We start from the raw sequence: 20,121 nt of genomic DNA on the forward strand, positions 1-20,121 counted from the left end.
GAGGGAAACATTTTTACCCTGGTCTAAGATAAATGTACTTGCAGTTTCTGCACTGCCACATCAAGGTAATGACTATCCTATGATTAAAAGAACTGGGATGCTGTCATATTACACATTATTTTCCAGCTTCTTAGGGAAGTGATAATGTGTTAAAATTTGGAAATAGCTGGTTCTAGACAAGGACATGAAACAAGGACAACAGAACTATAATCTCAGACTACCAAGGAGAAGAACTCGTAAACATCTAGGTCTATGAAAACTTTCTATCTTGCCACTGCTGAAACACTACTTAAAGCATTTTTTTGTACCTGTGACCTTTCACCTAAGAAAACAAACAAAAAAATACAGACAGATGCAGGAAAAAAAAATCAGTTTGAGAGCCTCACATCCTTTTCCAATTCCTTTCTGTAAAGTAGAATATTCATGACTTTCCTTTTTGTTCTTCCTCTTGCGTGCACGCTCTTTCACCTGAAAGCTTTCAAGTCATTAAAGATTCCCACCTGTTAGAGAAACAATCAGGTTTGGGACTCATATTAAGGAGGATTTTATGAACTGGTCAAAATGCAACAAGTATGCCCACTGGAAAAAGGAAAAAAAAAAAGGCAGTTTATGCAGTGCTGCAGTAATTCAGAATCATTCTTCCATACAGTAACTTATTCACGATTTTGTCAACAAGCAGCAGATTTCATAGCATTTATTTACTATAGCTAAGTAATTTCCAGATGAGCTGTGTTACTTAGATCAAACGTTATATTGGCTGCTCTATTAATAGAGAGCTGAAAAACTGACTGTTTGAGGACTAGCTAAGGATCAAAGCCAGAACATTAGCTTTAAGCAGAAACATGCATTTTTGACAGGTAGAAGTGCAATAGTAAATATCTTCACCTTATTCTGATTTAGGTCAGAGCAGGAAGTCATACCGGTAGCTGTATTATCACTGATTCTTTATGAAATAAACTCTCAGCATGAAATACTGAGATACATGAAAACTGGATTTCAGAAGATTAACGCAAACTGGCAAGGGAACAATCAGCCATTTCTGTTTAGGTAAGTAAACTAAGGATGAGAAAGATAAAATCACATTGTTAAATTATTTTTAAATTTATTGCAGTATAATCAGCACAAACAAGTACTTATTACTGAGGACCAAAAAGCTACAAAAAATAAATCATCAACCAATCGATCAAGTAATTCATGCACATTTCCCCCATAATGCAGCTGAATTAACTGCCTATAAACATAAAAAGGAGAACAAGTACAGAAATGTTGTATAAAACTTGAGATTATTTTTATGTACATCTAAATTCCACTCCTAACTCAAATGAAAATTTAGGAGTAACAAAAAAGCAACAACACAGAAAGCATATTAAAACAATTTTCAGTTCTTTCCTGTAGAACCAAAGCCACCTTCACCACGTTCTGTATCATCTAGAGCCTGAAAGACATCAATGATGATAAGCTGTTTTAGTGTTTTAACTTGCCTTTAATTTTTACACAACAGATATCATCTACCATAGAGAAAGATACATTTACTCAGCTTCTAGCTAGTTATAACTCAAACTAAAATAAAACATAAGAGACAGATAGTTTTGAATACTTTCTGTACAAGTTTAAACAAATACCAAATGAAAATATTTCTTATGTGCCTTTTACCTCTGAAGACTTAAAACAAACAAAAAAAAAAAAAAAAAAACCCTCCAGGTAAATGCATGCAATGCGTAAAGATTTTTATTCAAAACAGCATGGTAGCGTTGCTGCCTAACACTGAAAGTAGTTTTAACACAAAGTATTTATTTAAACCATAAATCTCAGCTTATATATAACTATCTTAAACTACTGATTCTTGAAGATAGAAATATTTCCTTTTGTTAACTTACTTGAACTTCTTCTAGCTCAGGATAGAAAATGCGTTCGCAGATGAGCTGGGCAATCCTATCCCCTTTCTTAACTGCAACAAATTATAATTTCCTTTTTTAAAAAAGCAAACAACCAATACATAGCTTAGACAATCCCTTTCTAAGAGTATGAGAACGTATTTAAGTGTAAATACTTATCCGAAGCTTAGTTAAGCAAACATTAATAGTCCCAAAAATATACAGGATGTGATAAACTTGTGCTTAGGCCTCATAAATTAAGTTTCAACAGCAATACTAGCTCAAGAGATCTCCGCTCATTCCTGCTGCGACACCGTGGCATCTTAAGTGTTACTATGCATAAATACTGCAGATGCTGTGAGACAGTTCCACGATGTAGCTCCCTTGTGAACTAGATACAGGAATTAATTTCCCTGGGGCAAAAAAAACAACCCGAACTGATAAAAGGAAAACAAAAACTCTGGTTAATACCAATTTTTGATTCAGAGAACTTTTGTAAGAAGTTTGTAGCCTTTTCTGCCACTTCACAGCCCAAATCACTAGCAGTATCTTAACTGGGTCCTGAGGCTTAAAAATGCATTTACAAAAGGAGAGCATGATTAAGGGAAAATTCTCTCTTTATTATTCATATTTCCCAGAATCCCAGACTTTTTATCTCAAATCTTTTTTGCTGAGCAAGAAATAAACCAAATTACAAAGTTGTACTTCAGTAAAGCTCATGAATCTAAAGGTTAGCTAAGTAGTTCTTTTCTGCATGTCACCTAATTTAATAGTAGAAACTTTTCAGGTTTCCTTAACAGGACATTAAGTTTACATGTTTTTGTAAACTGTAAAAATGTTCTCAGATAACTTTATCTCTGCGTAGACTTTTAAACAAAATTAGTTTCTCATTTCCCATCAGATGGCTGAAAACAGGCTTTGTCTAGCTCAACACTTACCTTCAAAAGTCTCCTTGCCAAAGTTGAAGAGTACCACACCAATGTTTCCCCTGTAATCTTCATCAATAACACCAGCTGACAAAGAATTAAGAAAGATACTTGGTTAATAAATGTTGTCAGTATTTTAAATAATGCTAGTTCAGATTAGTTAGGTGAATGCCGCATCTCATACTGACATCCTTTAAACTACTCGTGCAATTAAACAATATATATGAAAACACTGACACATCTAAAACTGCTAGTTAATCTTACAAAAAGAACTGAAAAGCACTGTCATGTATTAAGAAGTGTTTTGCCATTGTACTACTAATTTTAGTTGTAATACCCTATCTGAAATCAAGACAGCTGTACCAATTTCAGCCTCCATTTATTCTGCTAACTACAGCTCCTAGAGTTATCACGCACAAATTTGTTTTCTTAACTCTAACACTTTATTTAGGAACTATGGATTTATATGGATTCCAGTCCCTTATCTCAGGCAAGCTAAAAGAACTAAAGCTTTAAGGAACTGAGGGTTTCCTCATGGATTAAAAGCACATAGCAAAGCACAAAGGCTGGGAAGAACTGAGTTCTCGTTCTGCTGTGAAAGGCTGAGAGTAGGACTTCTGTAAGGTGCATACCAGGGCTGATTCCCTCATTTCAGAAGCAATGGGAGCATCCACGGGAGGAATACCCAGCTACATTCAAGCGTAAATACTGTATAAAAAGCTTTCTATTACATATAAACTATTAACTCTATATTCGATAATCTTTAGAAAGGTAGTTCAGGAGATTATTTATCTATATATATAAATTACCATTCAGGTTCTCTTTTCCCCTCTCAGATACAGGAAATATGTTTCTAATAGAAAAAATGGAAATTAGATTTCCCTGTGGACCAAAGTATGTATTTTGAAGTCTGCTTGCAGAAATACTAAAATGAACGTCCTTCCCAGGCATTCAAGGAATTGTACATACAAAATACTACCCGTAGATCATAGATGTCAAAATAAATTGTAGTATGACTATACTTTACTTTGAATTTTTATTGCTGAAGCACAACATATATAAGTAAGAATAGAAAATGAAGGTTTTTTCTCTGTTTCTTCAGCTGTGTGAAAGCACTGCCGTATGTACTGTACGTAATGTTACTGTGTGATCTCTGCACTTGTTCTGGTGTGGAAAGGTATCTATAGAGCTCTATTTCCCATGTAATGTTATGGGTTAATCCAACCACATTTCTGAAGAGTAGCCTAATTAAGCTGCTAGTAAGATCAGGAGTATCCCCGAGTTCTGGAAAATCAGCAAAACATGCAGTTCTCGTGTTAGCTCACTGGTATTTGTGTGCAATTGTTCAAAGGCATCCTACCTACAGAATACTGTCAGAAGTAAGAGTCAACAAATTTTAGGGGTTGCTATGTATGAACGTTTTCCAGAATCGAAGTTAAAAAAAAATCCTGAATATAGTGTTTGGTTTGGTTGATTCAAAGAGCTTGATGTACTGAAGCTACAGGTACAAGTCCTGTACTGTTTGTTTGTTTTAGGTTAGACCAACGGTCTGAAAGTCTTCAGCTAAATTGAGCATCACAATGTGTCACTTACATTGGTCATCACATCTAAGAGGTTTCTTGCACAATTTCTACCACAGTTCAATATTACAATTCAATATTTAAAACCTTTAAAACTATTTAAAACCTTTAAAAACCAAACCCTGCGAGCCTGTGTCAATGTATAAGCAGAAGAGAATGAACTATAAAATACCGTGAAAGCTGCTTCTCACTTCTAGAAATGTAGTCTACCTTCCTCCTTTTAAAACACAAAATAATTTATAATCCTCACATAATCCCTAAGCAAGGGGTGACACAAAGTGTTAGCAGGAGTGCTACACATATAATTTATACATACTACATATATGCATGACAGAGGGAGATTCAACCAATTGTTAATATCAGTCCAAACTGTTTTAAGCATCACTCAAGTTCTGCGGTCAGTTGCCCATTAATTTGGTGCTTTTGTTGACATGCATCAATCAGCTGAAGAGCTGAAAGTCAGGGTTTATATTTGGCAGATAAAATTGTGTACATATGCTCATAAATGCCCATTAAAAGATCATTAGCTCTTTGGATACATCCTTAATTTGACAAACCATTCTCAAGCATTTCTGTGCAGCTAAGAAAACATTTTTCTAGACTATATGCTGGGACAGATAATGTAATTAGAGACTGATAATGGAATTTGCTAGTTTAACACATCAAGGGCTAGTTTTATTTGTGTTAAAGTATTCTGCTCTGATGTAACACAATACTCTAAAGTGATTATTAAAGTCTAATTCTATTTAAATAGATATTATGCTTTTGTGGGTATAGAATGTATCAATTAAAGTAATATCCTTAAATTTATACAGGCAAGAAAATCCTGTCACATTTCTGCTGGAATTATCTAAAGAAAATCTGTAGAACAATTGGTGGAACTTAAAGGCATTTTAATTTAACTTGTCTACCTCTGTATCTGACAGAAAGCAAGTTTATTTCTACATAATGACAAAAATCACACTTGATGCATTTGTTAGTGCTTAACTGCTAACGATGCTTCTTGGTCTACCTGTCATTCCTACTATTTTCTGGAGGGGAAAAAAAAGAACAGTATCTAAAACTTAGCTTGTGTTGGAGTGTCTGGAGCTTAACTGCATGTTAGTATTCTATCTCTTCTTAAACTTCAAACCATTTTTTTTTGAAAGGAGTGATACTGATTATAGTGGATATACTAATCTACAATCCACCTAGTCAGATGTGTTCCTTGACTTTTAAACAATGGCATTAGCAGAATCTCAGCTTTATGTATAGGCACTAAAATTTATTTTACAAGTATTGGCTGAAAAGCTTGTCATGAACAGACACCAATTTCTTTTGACCACCTACTTGAGTACTACTAAAGAGACTGGCAATGAGTTTTGGAGTAATAATATGGAACTACTATTTAAAAGCATGCAGATAACACTAAGTATTTTTATTTCTACAACTATCTTAACATTATTACTTTTAGAAATCAGGCTGCCATAACTCCTTCCTGTATTCATCATAGCTTTCAGACTGGGTATCCAAGGGCCATACCCTCCCCACAAATATGTAATTCTAGATGAAGTTGAGTATGTTTGTAAGAGAATCCTGCCCTTCAATGAATATATATTGTGTTCTAACACCAGTCGCTACAAGTTTGCCATGTGTTTAACCACTGTTGGCAGTAACCTAGTAAAATTCTTCTGAAAATTGTTCAAGCTTAAACTTTAGGTAGTTTCTCTTAAAAGTGGCTTTTCAGCAGTGGCCACTTTCATTTGAGAAACCTGTAATTTGTAAATATCACTTTAAAATTCAGGCTTCCTTCTTCATTTCAGCAAGCTTACCACTGGAGAGGATGACCCAGCCCAAAGAAATAAAATAACGTGTAAAATGGAAGACAGGTGAGCTCTCTAGGAATTGAAAACTGTCTGGTAATTCAATGTGGAACACTGATGGAACGCTGATTTCTGTGTCTGAACGGGTCAGCAACATTTAAAACATAAGTTACTTACAGCATTCAGTCGACCAGGAAAAACTCTCACTAAAGCACTTAAGTTTTGTAAGCTTAGCTATAAAGTAAACAATTTTTGTAAAGAATCTACAGAGAGCTTCAGACTTATTTTCTAGTAGGTGAGAATTGCGCTTCCCACACACTTCTAAGGATGAAAGCTTTCCAGCAGATGCAGAGTAAGGACATTTTTTTTTCCTCAAAAGCATACATAATACAAACAAAACTTGCAATTAGAGTTGAAGGTATGTATTAAGAAATAATTTTAAAATATATTTTGTGGCCAACCCCCCTGTCTAATGCTGCGCTGAATGACTGAAATACTTTCAAAGCCACAATAACTTCAAATTCCATGAAATAATTCCATTTTGTGTAAAGTTTCTGTAAAATTAATTGCCTTCCAATCCTTTTCTCTTTAAATGTATTATACCTCCATTCACATAGTCTGAGCTTAACTACCACCTGGACTGAGTTCAAACTACAGTATTTCTATCAGAAAATATATGATCCTTGGAAGATACAAGAAGGTGTAATCCAGGAGGACCTGACAGTCCTCCTTCTGCATGGGGTCAGAAACAAACTGTATGTACTGGGCATACTGGAAAAAAAAAGTTAATAAGTTTTTTGCCTTGGCATTCTGTTATTCCACAACACCAAGCTGCAATAATTATACACACTGCTGAGCACTCAGACTCTCTTCTAAATTATGTGTATTGGGTGGAAATCGTCTAAATCATTTTTGGAAAAACTGTGCATTAGAATTGGCAGTCTGGCATACTGTCTTACTCTGTCAGAACTTTGGCACATCATTTTTTGGGAAAGCATCCACACCTAGCAGATGTGAATTCTGAACATGTTCTTGCATGATCCCAATTTTTCCTCCTTGACTTGCAGGACTTCTTACAATGTATTTTTACTTAAATGGGTAATGGCTTTCATTGTTAGAAACATACCTAGGCAGGACAAATTAAAATGATATAGCAATTGTTGTTTGTTTTTTTTCTTCATAAAAGGTCCTCTACTAACTGTTAGTAATCATTTTACTTGCGTTTTTTAAACTCTTGTTTTTTGAAAAACTGAACATAGGTCATCCTGTTAAGCACTTTTTATTTCCTTCGAGTACCTCCTAGTTTAACTTTCAGATCAAAAAGTGTTAGTATATATTTTTTCATAAATGAAAAAGTGTTTGTGTCACTTTTAAGAATCACACAGTAGTAGACCATGTACACTATATAGAGAGTCACAGGTGTATAGAGACTCTTTTGATTCCCATCTTAGTGCTCTCCTTTTCATGTTACCCAGCAAAACCTGAAATAAATTGCAAAGAGGAGTTACTGCACAGGGTTTTTATGAGGCAGAAAATGTATTATTTAATTCTGAACTGTATTCTTGTACTGTTAGAACAATTTAAGATACATTTAGAGGTAGTTAAATTGCTGAGGTTGCAGCTGAGCGCAGTCTAACTCCAGAACAATCGCAGCAGTGAGAACTGTGTGATGTAGATGTCATTTTATAATACAGTATTAACAGAATTGCCTGTGACCTGATCAACCCCACTGCAAGACTTTTGACATCATTTATGTCATGCTGCAGTTATAGGGATATGGCAAAAGGATGATGAAACTTTCATAAAGGCTTCTGTTTTTATGTATATACGCCTATAATAATTGTTTTTAGAGATCCGTGAATTTCTAATTAAGATTAAGGAAAAGTTCAAAAGTATATTAAAAGACAACCTGTTTAAAACACATCTGTTGCTAAAACTGATAAAAAAAAAAGTAAAGACCTGTAGAAAGTGGGATTTGCTTTACTTGTTTCAAAAGATTTTCAGATTTTAAGTCAATAAACGTACAAAGTTAGTTTAAATTTTATTTGCTTTATATTTGTTGCATTTTGATCACTAAGAGTAAATTAAAGTTCTTTGTAACCTAATGAACAATTTTCTGCAAGTGAAGAACTGCCCACAGTAATGGTGTATTCCAGTGGTTTTTATCATTTTATTTGTGTACAATCACTGTCTTCTGCATAAAAGAAAATCTGTATGCTTTAATTTAATTCACTCAGATCTTACACTATGCTGAAAAGAATCACACACAGGTATTTCATGAAAATGAAGAAAGCATACTGTAAAAAATCATTTTAAAGTCTAAATCCCAAAATAACTTCTATGCCATGCACTGCTTACACGAATGTTATGTGGTTATTATAGGAAAATCAGTAATAAGCCATAAAGTTTTGAAGTAATTGTGATTTACTGGTCTTTGAGGGTATTACCCAATTATCTCCTTTTGCCAGACAACTAATGAAGCCAGCATTATTTATTTACACATATTACAATGTGAAATTAAGGCACTTCTAACAATCAAGATTTACGAAGTTATAGTAAAAATAACAAAAATCTTACCACCAACATCTATGAAGTGCTTTGCAGCTAAGCCAGAACGTGGTGCTAGAAAACAAGAATTTTAAGTGTATTTATTTTGTTTTTAAACTCATATAAAATATTTATAGGTTAGCATGTTTGCATGAAGTTGTGTCAGCAAGAACTGTTTCCACAGTCTTTCTAAAATAAATGTGATTTTACAGGAACTACTGTAAGTGTTATTGTATATATTAAAAAAAAAAAAAGCAGCTGCTACAAGCTACATTAAGATTGAAATCTTTAAACGATGCAAGTATATCCTTGTTTAGACCACCAACTGCAGAGCAGGTTTCTCCAAAGAATGCTGGAGCAGACAATGACTATCTAGTGTTGGTTTATTTTTGGCTGTTACCACTGTTCTGGAATAATCTCAGAAGATTATTAGGTCAATCCATTTTAGTTATGATGGAAAACAGTATCTGACAAGCAATTTACTAAGAACATTACAAACATTAAATGATGTGCAGTTGGTTTTTTTAATATATATCTTGGCCTACTTTAATGAGGTGCTAAAAGTTACTCTCTCCAGAATTCTTTGTTTGGATTAAAATAAATGCATGTGCACTCTCCTTTTAGATGAAAGGAAACAGCAAACTCTGAGCATGTTCTTCCACTGAGGTAGCTGTTTGTCTGTTTGTTTTTACTTAAGGATTTATATGTAATTCAGAAAAAGAATGAACAAAACATAATAGCTTGTATACATTCTCTCAATTATTTTGTCACTAAAAGTAGTAAAATTCTACCATACTCTCCTATTTCAGAGTTAATTTTTAAATAGTCAAGGGTGCATTTTCCATTTATCCATTATTTATTGGTCTTTGTCATTTGAATTCTGAAACTGCAGAGAAATAATTAACTATTGCATAGCCTATGAAGTTGTATGCAGGTTATGAACATTTTTACTAGCAAACTTCAAATGTTTTTCACAAATGTCTACTATTAGGCTTAATAAACCACATAGATGTGAGATTTATTCTGCGCACATAAAATACATGAAAACAAGAATATAAATGTAAAGATCATATCAAACCTGTTCTGCAGTGACTTTGCAGTTTTTTTATAGCCTGCTTACTTACCTACTCGGCCATAGCAACCAGAAGGAAGGGCAATTTGAATGTCTGTTTTCACTACAGCCTTTTCCATAGGTGGTATCACACAGTCGTAGGCACTACATTATGGAAAGAAACACTAGTTTATACAGAATATTGAAAAAAGTCGTCTCTGTATTTTAAGGTACAAAATTACCCAGAATTACTCCTGCTGGGACATGAGAGAACATGACCTACGATGGAATTTATACAAGAAACAGTTACAGATTGACAATATTCGTATAAAATACGAGATGCTCCCATTTTCACAGTGCTAGCTTTCAGTAGCATCATTTGAACAGCATAATTGTGAGATTGTTTCTTAACTGTTTTTAACTGGTAAGGGAGAGACAAAACATATAAATTAACTTGAAATTAACCAGGCAATGAGGATGTGCAATTTTGTGTGCCAAAGCAGAAACTTTAAGGAGTTTCTCTTCTGATTAAGCTTTCTACAGCAGGTGAGCTAGCTATAACCTAAAAATCTACTGCAAAATAATAAATTATGTTAAATTTTAGGCAACTTTTTTTCTGAGCAGGTCAGAAGTTTAAAATTTGCACAATTCTACTGAATTTAACTCAGAACTAGAGAGATTTTAAGCTCTTTCTCAAACCAGACAACTGGAGGCTTAAGGAAAGGGGGTGGTGACAGTACCATGCAGGGAGACTGTTCTACCGTTTTAGGCCAGCAAATCATGGCCTTGAGGAAGAACTTATTTTTAAACACATGGAAGCATCAAAAAGTTTTCTGTGAAGCTGTCTTTTTCCAGGTGTACAGTACACCACTGGAACAAGACAAAAACAAACCTGGAAAAATTGAATACAATATAAAGCGCTGAGCGTGGTAGAGCACAGAGACGTGTAAAACCTCAGAGAGGAAGTCAGATGGTTAAGGGGAAAAAAAATACAGGATGGATATTCAAGTGATACTACAAAAGGAAATTAGAAGAAGGCAGAGTCAAGTGCAGCCATAGCTAGTGATTGTATCTGATCACTGAACAATGCAAACAACCACGTGCAGATATTCCTAGACATAATGCATGCCTTTCAACAACACTTACCAGTTGAAGCAAACCTAGCCCTGGGCAGCCATGACCAGGGCTCCTGCTGGGCGCACTATCAAACTGCCACAACTTCTTTTGGCCGCAGCACCCAACGGCCAAGAGGAGAGCGGCAAAGCAATAAGCTCTGGCAGACCAAACCCATGAGTGCTGACTTTTTCTTATTATTTCACAGGAAAGCACCCAGTGCTGGTGCCAGCAGGAGCTCATGCTGCCGTGCCAAGCCTGACAGCGCTGCTGCCTGACGGCCTGGGGGCTGCGGCACGGCTGCAGCTCTGGAAATGCGGGGAGAGGGACGGGCACAAGGGAGTCGCGGCACCTGCCGGCCCCACGAGGCGGAGAGGGACGAGCACAAGGGAGCTGAGGCGCAGGGTGGCTGCTCGCCGCTCCCTGACAGGCCCCGGGGGAGGAACCTCACCTGTACAAGTCGTAGCCCGCGGCTCGAGCGGAGCCCCTGGAGGGAGCGAAAGCGTTCTCGGAGAGCTTGGTGAAGCGGAGCCTCGCGGAGGGCTCCCCGGGCGCCGAGCTCATGTGCCTCTTGCTGGGGGACGGCTGGGAGCAGGGCATGGCTGCGGGGGGCGACACAGAGCTGGTCGTGAGGAGGGGCAAAAAGCGCGCGAAAACGCGAGGCGGGAACCCCGCCTCCCCCCGCCGCTGAGGGGGGGGCCGCCCCCTCCCTTCCCCTCCCTTCCCCTCCACCCTCCCCTTACGGAGCGGCCGGAGCTGCACGAAACGGGCCGCCATGGGGGCGGTGCAACGCCTCAGGGCGCCCGGCGCTCCCCGCTGCTGGCCGGGGGGCGGCGGGCTAGGGGACGGGTGGCGGGCTGGGGGACAGGGACACCCCCCGCTGGCTCCAGCCCGGCCCGGGCCGTACCTGCCATGCGGCACGGAGCAGCCCCGAGCCCCGGGGCGCGGCGGCGGAGGCGCCGCCGAGGGGCGGGCGGACCCCGCGGGGGGCGCAGCGTTGCGGGGGAAGGCGATGGCGGCTGCACGGCGGGCGGGGCTCGGCCACGCCGCTGCCCCCTGCAGGAACCACGGTACCAGTCCTCCTCCTCCTCCTCCTCCTCCTCCTCCTCCTCCTCCTGAAGCCAAGCGTAGTGCCCCCGTACGCTCACATCGGAACCTGCCGCCTTTGGGGCTGCGCAACTTGTGCTTCACCGCGTGGATGGATGTATTTTTCTCTCCGCACATCGCTGCGGGCTGTAGGAGTTTTCTTTGCTCCTCTAAATTTTGTCCCAAACCCTCTCCTAATGACATTTTTTTGAAAGATCAGCGTGTTATGCGAGTGTCTCCTGGCTGTGTCACGTTTTGAAGTGCAGCCAGGTGGCAGTGAAACCATTGCTGCGTGTTGCACTCTCAAAAACAGTGTTTTGAAAAACATCCCAATTTGGGGTTTCTTTGTTGCTGTCCGGCACTTCTAGTCTTAATAATATTCACCATTTGAATGAGAATGCATATGTACTATAGACCTGTGTAGGAAAAAACATAATCGTTAATGACTTCTGATATAACCTATTCACAAATTGAGAGTTGACCAGATTTTTATTTTTTTTTAAGTTACATCACATTAATGTCTGATTATAAGTGGTTATTTATACAGCCAGGACTTCATAATGGTTACAATTGCATCCTGCATCGTGTAGAAAAGGACTGATTTTGTGAGCGGCCTGGCTCCTCCGTGAGGCAGGCTCGGTTCTAGGCTACATGTAGGGTAGCCAGGAGGCGTCTGCATAGCAGGTAAGGGAACTCGTCAAAACATCTTGTCATCAAGGAAAAAGGCCTCAGCTGACCAACACTTCCCCCCCTCAGGTCTTTACAAAAGACAAAAGTGTTGGCAAGTTTGCCTTGGTGCTGGGAATGTTGTTTGCTCTGGAGATAAGCAGTTATTTGGTCAACATTTTTGCATTCTTGATTGCTGACTATTGCTGTTCTCCATTAGGCATATCCTGCTGGCTTTGAAAAATAATAGTGAGATAAACTGAAATTATCTGCCTTTTTTCTAAATTGAGAATAAGAGTGGTGGTTGCTTTCTTGTACACAGGAAGAAATATAGAGTTTCTTTTAGGGATGCTAATCCATAAAATTCTCTGCATTGAAGTTTTGGTGTTAGAATGAGCATTTTTATTAGGAGGAAAATGTGGCTTTAAAATAGAGCTTTCCCTGCTGCCACCCCAGCCTGACTTAGAACAGCTGTCTCTCTCAGTGATTAAGATGTGCAATTTAGAAGGCTGCTGTGGGGGGTGTTTATTTGCAATTAAGTTTTATTTTTGATCTTGTGTTTTGCTGTACTGTGTTGGGACTGTAGAATTTTGTCATTGCTTTTTACTCTGTTCTGGAACAACTTTAGTGCTTTATTTTTGCTTGAAACTGAATTTCCTCTGATGAAATTCCAGCAATGGCATAGCTGTGGGTTATTGTTGTTGTTATTTGTGGAGTATGCGAGCTGAAATGTATTGGGTTTGGTCATGGGTTGCAATGGCACAGAATGTTTTCTGTTCTCACAACAGTTGAGGTCAGCACCAGGAAGGAGGCTGCTGAGCTTTGAGCTGAAGAGGCTGAGGATTGCTTGAACGCTGTTCTCCCAGCTTTGCTGATGAGATGGGGACCTCTGACAGAGGGGAGGTGACAAACGGGTATGGTTAAATGAGTCCGTAATAGCTAAAATGGGGTTGCTGTTTGCACCGTATCTCGGACTTGGTGTTAATTCATGCTACCTGTTGTCATGTCTGTTACTTGCAGACTACCAGTCAGTTGCCAAAACTGTTTTGCCTGAAGGAAGAACTTGAAATACTATACAGAATTGTAGAAGACGACGGAAAGGATGAGGGACATCCAGGCTTTCTGAGAATGAAGGAGAGCCATCATTTTGCCTTGCCAGGATGGCTTCTGGTAGGACTTTTCGAAGGTGCGATGAAAATTGCCCAGTAAGTTACCCCAGTCTTAAACCTCTGTGGGTGGCTGGGGCCTTGCACTGTGATCATGATGACTAAATGGAGAACCCTTTTGGGTGTGAAGTAGGACAGTGGCATGCTCTTTGCCCAATGTGGCTAGACCAGGTGCAGCTATTGTCTTCAGAATATAATGAATTTTTGGTTACGGTCTTCTACTTGCACTGTTGGGTTAAAAAAACAACAAACTAAACTTTGTTGGGGACTGAAAATCTAGTCAAAGGCCTGTTGGAAGAATGCTGATCTGGAGCACCAGATAGGGGTTACAGTTACAGAGCACCCTGCTTTATGGGTGTACGATCAGGATGGGCAGTTTGCAAGTGGTTGTAAAGAGATTTAAAGAACTACAATACAATTCCTTCTGTGATACCTGTTTGAGCTCCACTAACATGAGGAGGAAAAGATGCGATTCACTGATGAGACAAGCAGTAGTGTATCATTTTAACAGGCCCTTAGGCCTTAAGCGTAGCTGTATGAACTGTGGGAGGCTGAGGCCATCATAGAATTCTCAAAATATTCTTTACTTCTTCAAAGAGTGGTATTTTCTCATTTGTACATCTTTGGTCAACTTATCTGTGCTTGCTTTTGTCATGTCTGATCAAATCAACCCTAGACTATTTAAACCCATGGAGTTGGTAGTGTGATATATGCTCAAAAAGTGCTAGACAGCTTTAGAGCCATGTTTTTTTCTAGAGATGTCAAATGTGTAATTAGAATTCAGTTACTAACATGGTGATTAAAATTCAGCAGTTGTTTTATGCGTAATATATGTAAAAAAGGAAGTGTCTTTTATGGAGTGGGAAAGGAAGTAGGTGGACTGATAAAATTTTGCAACTGAAGTTGCAATTCAAGAGTTCATAATTAGCACGCTCTCCAAATTAGTCGTGCAAACACGTTAAAGTTGTGGTGAAGAAGAAGCTCTTTGGAAACTAGTGTGTTGAAATTACTTGTGGATTTGTGAAAAAAGCACTTTCAGGTAGTTAAGCACAGTTGTGTGTAGAGTTTGTGCTGCGGGTTATAAATCCCATACCACTGTTGTGCTAATTAATTAATCTCTGTAGTCTGAGCAAGGACTTTTACATTGATGTGTATGTTAGTGCTTAGTTTTTGATGGCTGTTCATTTAGAAATGTACTTCTCAGGGATTCATTGTTGCAATGCCTACAGTGATGTCTGTAAAAAAAGCAGGAGTAGTATTGAAAGTGCTATTACAAATGCATATCATGCTCTTTCTTTTTAGATCTGCTTAGTTCCCTAATATCAGTTTGGGGCAATGTTCCCTGTAGACTGAGAATTTACAGGAGTTGAAAATATTTAGGAAACTATCTTCACTCATGTACATAATTGAAGGTCTTAATACAGATGCATAATTGCCCCTAGTCCTTCCATATCTTGTGATACGAAACACACTTACAGAAGCCCTAGTTAGAGCTTCCCCAGAGGCTCTTTCTCTTTCCATTGACTGTTCGGGTACCTCACAAAGATAATATCTGTTTGTTATCCGTGGTAAGGTGGAAAGGGTGGTGGCCGCTGCAATTCTACCAAGGCGGAAGGACTTGACAGCATGTAACAAACTCCTTTATTGTTGCTCACCTCACTGTGAAGGATCAGAATAATTTCCATGTTTTGCAGGTACAGAATTTTAGGTTTGGTTTGCTCAGAGTTGTGGGGGAAGTCTGTTATATCTAGGAAACTCATATATCTGTGTCATGCAGTTAAACTGCAAAGTGATCCTTCAGCCTCATTGTAAATGTGTAAGAAGGAGCATTAAGAGAGAATACCAGTATTTCATATCTGCCTTTAATGGATGGAGAAAATAAACCATGGATTATTGGGCTACACTACCATGTTCTGCTGACTTGCTTCTACTGAACTTGAAAAATATGAATATCAAATATTTGACATTTTTGGACATAGAGTGCTAGATCTTCCACAAGTTACATTCTCATAATTCAAGCAAAGATGGAATCTGAGGCCTGCTTTGAGCTCAGCATTTAGTGAAAATCAGGGTCCACCGGCTTTCCTGGGGCTTAGATTTCTGTTAGTCTATTCAAAGCAGTTGCAGAACAGCAGTAATTAAATTAGTCATGCTCCTTAATGGTCTTTAATTTAAATAATGCTTAGGCATAGGATATAGCTTTCCCCATTAAAAAGAGAAACTGCTTTTATTGACAGCTGAAATGATAAAGTGCTATAATGTTGCAGAATTGAAAATAGAAAAACTGCATAGCTTAATGGATTTCCTTTATTTCAACTTAATGTATAACAAGTATTATTTAGAAAGTCTAAAAAATAACATAAGTTTATATAAATAAAAAATAAGGCATTCAGCTCAGCTAATCATTTGTTTTCTAATCACTTACATAAATCACTGTATATTACATTCCAAAGTATAATCTCAAATTATATTAACTCATAACAGTCATAGCAAAAATTGTCAGAATATTTAGTATTTGACTAATTTCTTTGTGAAATTTACTTACCATCTTTAATTATTGAAATCATACATTCCATTCCATGTCAGAGCTTGAAAATTCATTATCAGCTCTTGCCATATAGAATCCATCTCTATATCTACGTATCTTTTTTGTTTGCAAGTTAATTAAAAGCATTTGAATTAGCATTACAATTTAAATAATAGAATCTGCTGTAGGCATAGGTTTTAATTCTAATGTAATATTATAATTAAACAGCATCACAGGTATTCTGTTGTTTTATATCAGTTTATGGCTTTGACCTCATGGGTACTGTACAGTTGTTTTTTTCTCTCCCACATCGATGCATTTGATTTTCATCCTCCTCTGTGTTTAGTAGCAATTATGACAGTGCAATTTGAAAGTATTTATTTATAGATTTAATACTTTTTACACTTAGCTGTGAAGTTTGGCTTTCTAGGATAAATATCACAAGCATTTTAGATACCATATAAATAAAATTAGTGGAGTTTCTTCATTGTGTTCTCAAAATATTTGCTGTCTGATGTTATAGAGGTGGATTTTCCTGCTTTTGCCTGCACTGGAGTGTAACACCACTAGGGACCAATCACATTTTCTTGTCCAACTCTCCACTATGTTGCCTTGAATTTTGATAAATTTTCTGTCAATAAGTGAAGTTTTAGATCTGTATTAAATATGTGTGTCTTTAATAAAGCACTGCCATTAAAAATGTGGGGTTGAAATCAAGCATGGGATGTTCTAGGCACTGAAGTCTTTCTAAGAATAGAAAGTCAGTACGTTTTTGTGGTTGCCCCTGACCATTAAAGTTGGAGGAAGGTTCTTTGAGAGAATTTCTAGCCAAGCCATATACAGGTAATCAGACACCACTCCTTTTCTTGCCACTGGGAGACTCCTGTTCAGATAGACAGAAAAGTAAAATTAACATTATTAAGAAAAAGAGGAGACCTGAGAATATGCATCTCACTAAATATTAAGTAGAAAACTTCAGCTGTTCATATGCAACTCTGAATGTTCATAATTAGACTGTGTGATTGCTTTAATCTTATAAAGCACAAAGCTACCATCAGGTCTAATCTTGCAAATTCTTGGTCACCTAGGTAATGTCATTAACATGGCTATTTGTTGTGAACACGAACTGCTTGTGAATACCTTTACCTTGAATAGATAAAGAAGCATTTTCAGCAACAATGATTTTTTTTTAAAGGATAAAAATACAGTACATGCACATTTTTGCAGTCCATCAGTTTATTTCCTGATGCATAGCTATTGTGAGATGTGAGTTTTGACATATGAGTCAATTTATGGTAAACATTACACAATCACCCCTATTTTGGAGACTGAATTAATGGGGCTAAAGAGCTTTATCTGTGCATCATAAATACTAAGTGATTTTTGACTATCTTTATGAAAAATGTGGCTCTATCTAAAAGTTGATCTGAAAATGACTTTATTCTGTGTTTTTATTGGTGACATTTTCCTTTATGCAGTTAATCATCCTTATTCAGTTTCATGTAGTTTCAAGTAGGTCTTGGCAAATGACTCACTCCATTGATTATGTGCAAACCAAAAGAGTTCTTTCTCCAACTTTGAGTTCTTAATAGCTTGGGATGGAAGGGGGAAGAAAGGAAAATAGGTATTTTGTGCAGGTGGGTAAGCAGGTGTAACACTCAATGTGTAGAGTGGGATGTGAAGATTACATTTTTGACACGTTCATGAGTAGAGCTTTGCTTTAAGCTATGAAGAAGTATGAGGAGAGATTCATATTTAGTGCAGTCCCAGAGAATCATCAGTGCAGATTTAAGCCCTTCAAAATGTACTTAAAAGGCTATTTTTGCCCTCAACGAGTTAACACAAGTGTTCTGTTGATCTAGTCTAGAATCCCTATGCACATAATATTCTCTAAGTTAAAACCAAAACCATGCAACTCACAGGACAATGAGGTTAGCTGCCCTCGAATGCTCTTGTAAGAGTTCATTCAAACGGACTTGGCGGTAACTCTGTTTAAACGAAAACATGGGAGAAAGAAAAAGATTGTTAGGTAAATGATCTGCAGTCCTACCTATAGCCCAAAAGATTTTCTGCGTTGGCAGCACTGGAAGCCAAGCCTGCTCTGTGATCCAAAGTGACAGAGATGGCAAAATACGAGACTGCCTAGGATGGGCTTCTTGGTTGATATTGATGCCCAGGGGCCAGACTTCTTCACATCTGTTCATGGTTTCCTGGGGATGGAGATTGTTCTGGTACCTGCACAGTACCATAGCCGGATCAGGCACAGTTTTCAGGTATCTGTTTGGCTATGTAGCATAGCTGTTTTGGAGATGTGAAGAGACTCATGATATTGTTTGCTGATGGTTAATACATTAATTCATCTATTTTTGTAGTGTTGAGCTGCCATGCCAGTAAGGCTAAACATCAGCATGTAAACGATCACCTTGCCACCCTACAAAAATTCTTTTCTTCTCCAAAAGACCAGGGCTCTAGAGTAAGACTGTTAACTGCTTTATGTGTTGTGTATTTGTATGGATGTTTTTTGCACTGCATAAATGGCTATTATTTTGAGATTCAGCCAACCTTACTTTAGTCAGGCTCTCAAACTTTTTAATGCATAACAAAAGTCATAGAGAACAAGAGGGTAGAGCAGGGACGTTGCAGCATGGGAGACAGTTGTATCTTAAGTGGTGTCATAAAATAACCTTTCTATTTCAGTAGAGAAGGTAAAAGGTCATTTTTTTCTCCATTCAGACCTTATATTTTCTTTCTCTGCGGAAATTTCACTCTTGTTTTACCTGTGTTACATAAATAAGAATACTTGTAATTTAGAAAGTTATCTCACCAGAGTCATCCTGTAACATCACCCTTTATCTGTGGTGCTGCCAGGCTTTTTTCTCTTGAATTTTAAATGTGTTCTAATGTCCTCCATAAAATTCCCAGAACTGCCTTACTGCTGAAGATAAGAGGCATGTCTTTCCAGGTGTGCAAGCTAGACATTTTGTTGCTGTTATTTTAGAGAGACTTGGCACTTTCCTATTGTTGACTGCTTTAAACATAGAGGTGTTTTTTTTGGTTCTTTAGTTACTGACCTAGATGAGACCAAGCTTAACCGCTGTGTGTGTGTATGTGTATATATGTATTTTTCCTCCTCTTGTATCCTCATTGTTTCTGTACACAAGTGTGTATATTTGGGAGTATATTTCTGTTGTCTTTTTTATGGAGATTAAGGACTCTGACTCTCAGGTTTTGATGATTTATTCTGAGAGTGCTTTAAAAGTTTTCTGCCTGCAGCTGACTACCATCATTTTATGCTGGCTATCAAGTCCATGGAAAGGGTAATACAGTGAGCAGTCAGTCTGCTTCCCAGCTGCTGCAGTCAGTAGTATAGTGTGTTATCTTAAATCACCATTGATTTCAGCTTATGTTAATATGTCAGACTGTGACCCTTGGCATCTCTGATCTCTTACAATCCTTGCTTCACTGAGGAAGTTACCAGCATCATAAAGTGGAGACAACTAAACTCCAAGTGCACTCAGGTTAATCCAACAGGAACTGTACAGAAGATTGCTGGATTTGTTCTCTGAGAGTTGCAGCAGAACTCGTGTCTTAAGAATGCAACAGTTCTAGGTAATCTGTTAGCACTGGCCAGATGAAGCCTGGCAGTTCACTGCTAAAAAGATACATTCCAACAATATTCAAGAGCATCCCAGTCTCTAATTCACCTAGTGGATCAGCCAGCATCAGCCTTAAAATACTTTCAAACTGGGGGATAGATCCTACGTCGTAGGCAGGTGTTTTCAA

The 20,121-nt window shown here is 37.9% G+C and overlaps 2 protein-coding genes and 1 long non-coding RNA gene across 4 annotated transcripts in view; 1 reads left to right on the forward strand and 2 right to left on the reverse strand.

Moving 5' to 3' along the window:
* Positions 1-1,077: 1,077 nt before the first annotated feature.
* Positions 1,078-11,993, reverse strand: DUT (deoxyuridine triphosphatase). 2 transcript variants are annotated; one of them, XM_035554131.2, is made up of 7 exons: positions 11,801-11,993; positions 11,345-11,495; positions 9,854-9,945; positions 8,760-8,804; positions 2,813-2,887; positions 1,878-1,948; positions 1,078-1,435 (listed from the first exon to the last, which is right to left on the reverse strand). In XM_035554131.2, the coding sequence occupies exons 1-7, from the start codon at positions 11,805-11,807 to the stop codon at positions 1,379-1,381; spliced, it is 498 nt and encodes a 165-aa protein (XP_035410024.1). In that variant the 5' UTR covers positions 11,808-11,993; the 3' UTR covers positions 1,078-1,378. The 2 variants fall into 2 exon arrangements, with proteins under 2 accessions (XP_035410024.1, XP_035410023.1); XM_035554130.2 differs by lacking the exon at positions 11,801-11,993 and adding an exon at positions 11,637-11,780.
* A 490-nt stretch (positions 11,994-12,483) lies between these two features.
* Positions 12,484-20,121, forward strand: part of LOC118251666 (uncharacterized) — a 53,122-nt gene continuing 45,484 nt past the window's right edge. Inside the window, exons 1-3 of the long non-coding RNA XR_004779900.1 lie at positions 12,484-12,663; positions 13,434-13,559; positions 13,666-13,850. This is a non-coding gene — a long non-coding RNA (uncharacterized LOC118251666). The remainder of the gene's footprint in view (positions 12,664-13,433; positions 13,560-13,665; positions 13,851-20,121) is intronic.
* SLC12A1 (solute carrier family 12 member 1) overlaps positions 16,283-20,121 on the reverse strand; it is a 49,655-nt gene continuing 45,816 nt past the window's right edge. Inside the window, exons 25-26 of the mRNA XM_035554035.2 lie at positions 18,259-18,326; positions 16,283-17,221 (exon numbers count right to left, since the gene is read on the reverse strand). Of these exons, the coding sequence (XP_035409928.1) occupies positions 17,086-17,221; positions 18,259-18,326 (204 nt within the window). The 3' untranslated portion in view covers positions 16,283-17,085. The remainder of the gene's footprint in view (positions 17,222-18,258; positions 18,327-20,121) is intronic.

Source organism: Cygnus atratus, chromosome 11 (genome assembly GCF_013377495.2).
Source record: "Cygnus atratus isolate AKBS03 ecotype Queensland, Australia chromosome 11, CAtr_DNAZoo_HiC_assembly, whole genome shotgun sequence".
Lineage (NCBI taxonomy): Eukaryota > Metazoa > Chordata > Aves > Anseriformes > Anatidae > Cygnus > Cygnus atratus.

Bases quoted from the DNA above. Each gene is read 5' to 3' on its own strand.
- DUT (XM_035554130.2), bottom strand. From the start codon at position 11,670: ATGGCGGCCCGTTTCGTGCAGCTCCGGCCGCTCC. The intron at 9,946-11,344 runs GTGAGGTTCCTC...TCCATAATGTAG, and splicing joins GCGGGCTACGACTTGTACAG to TGCCTACGACTGTGTGATAC. The intron at 1,949-2,812 runs GTAAGTGTTGAG...AATTTGTTGCAG, and splicing joins TGGCAAGGAGACTTTTGAAG to TTAAGAAAGGGGATAGGATT.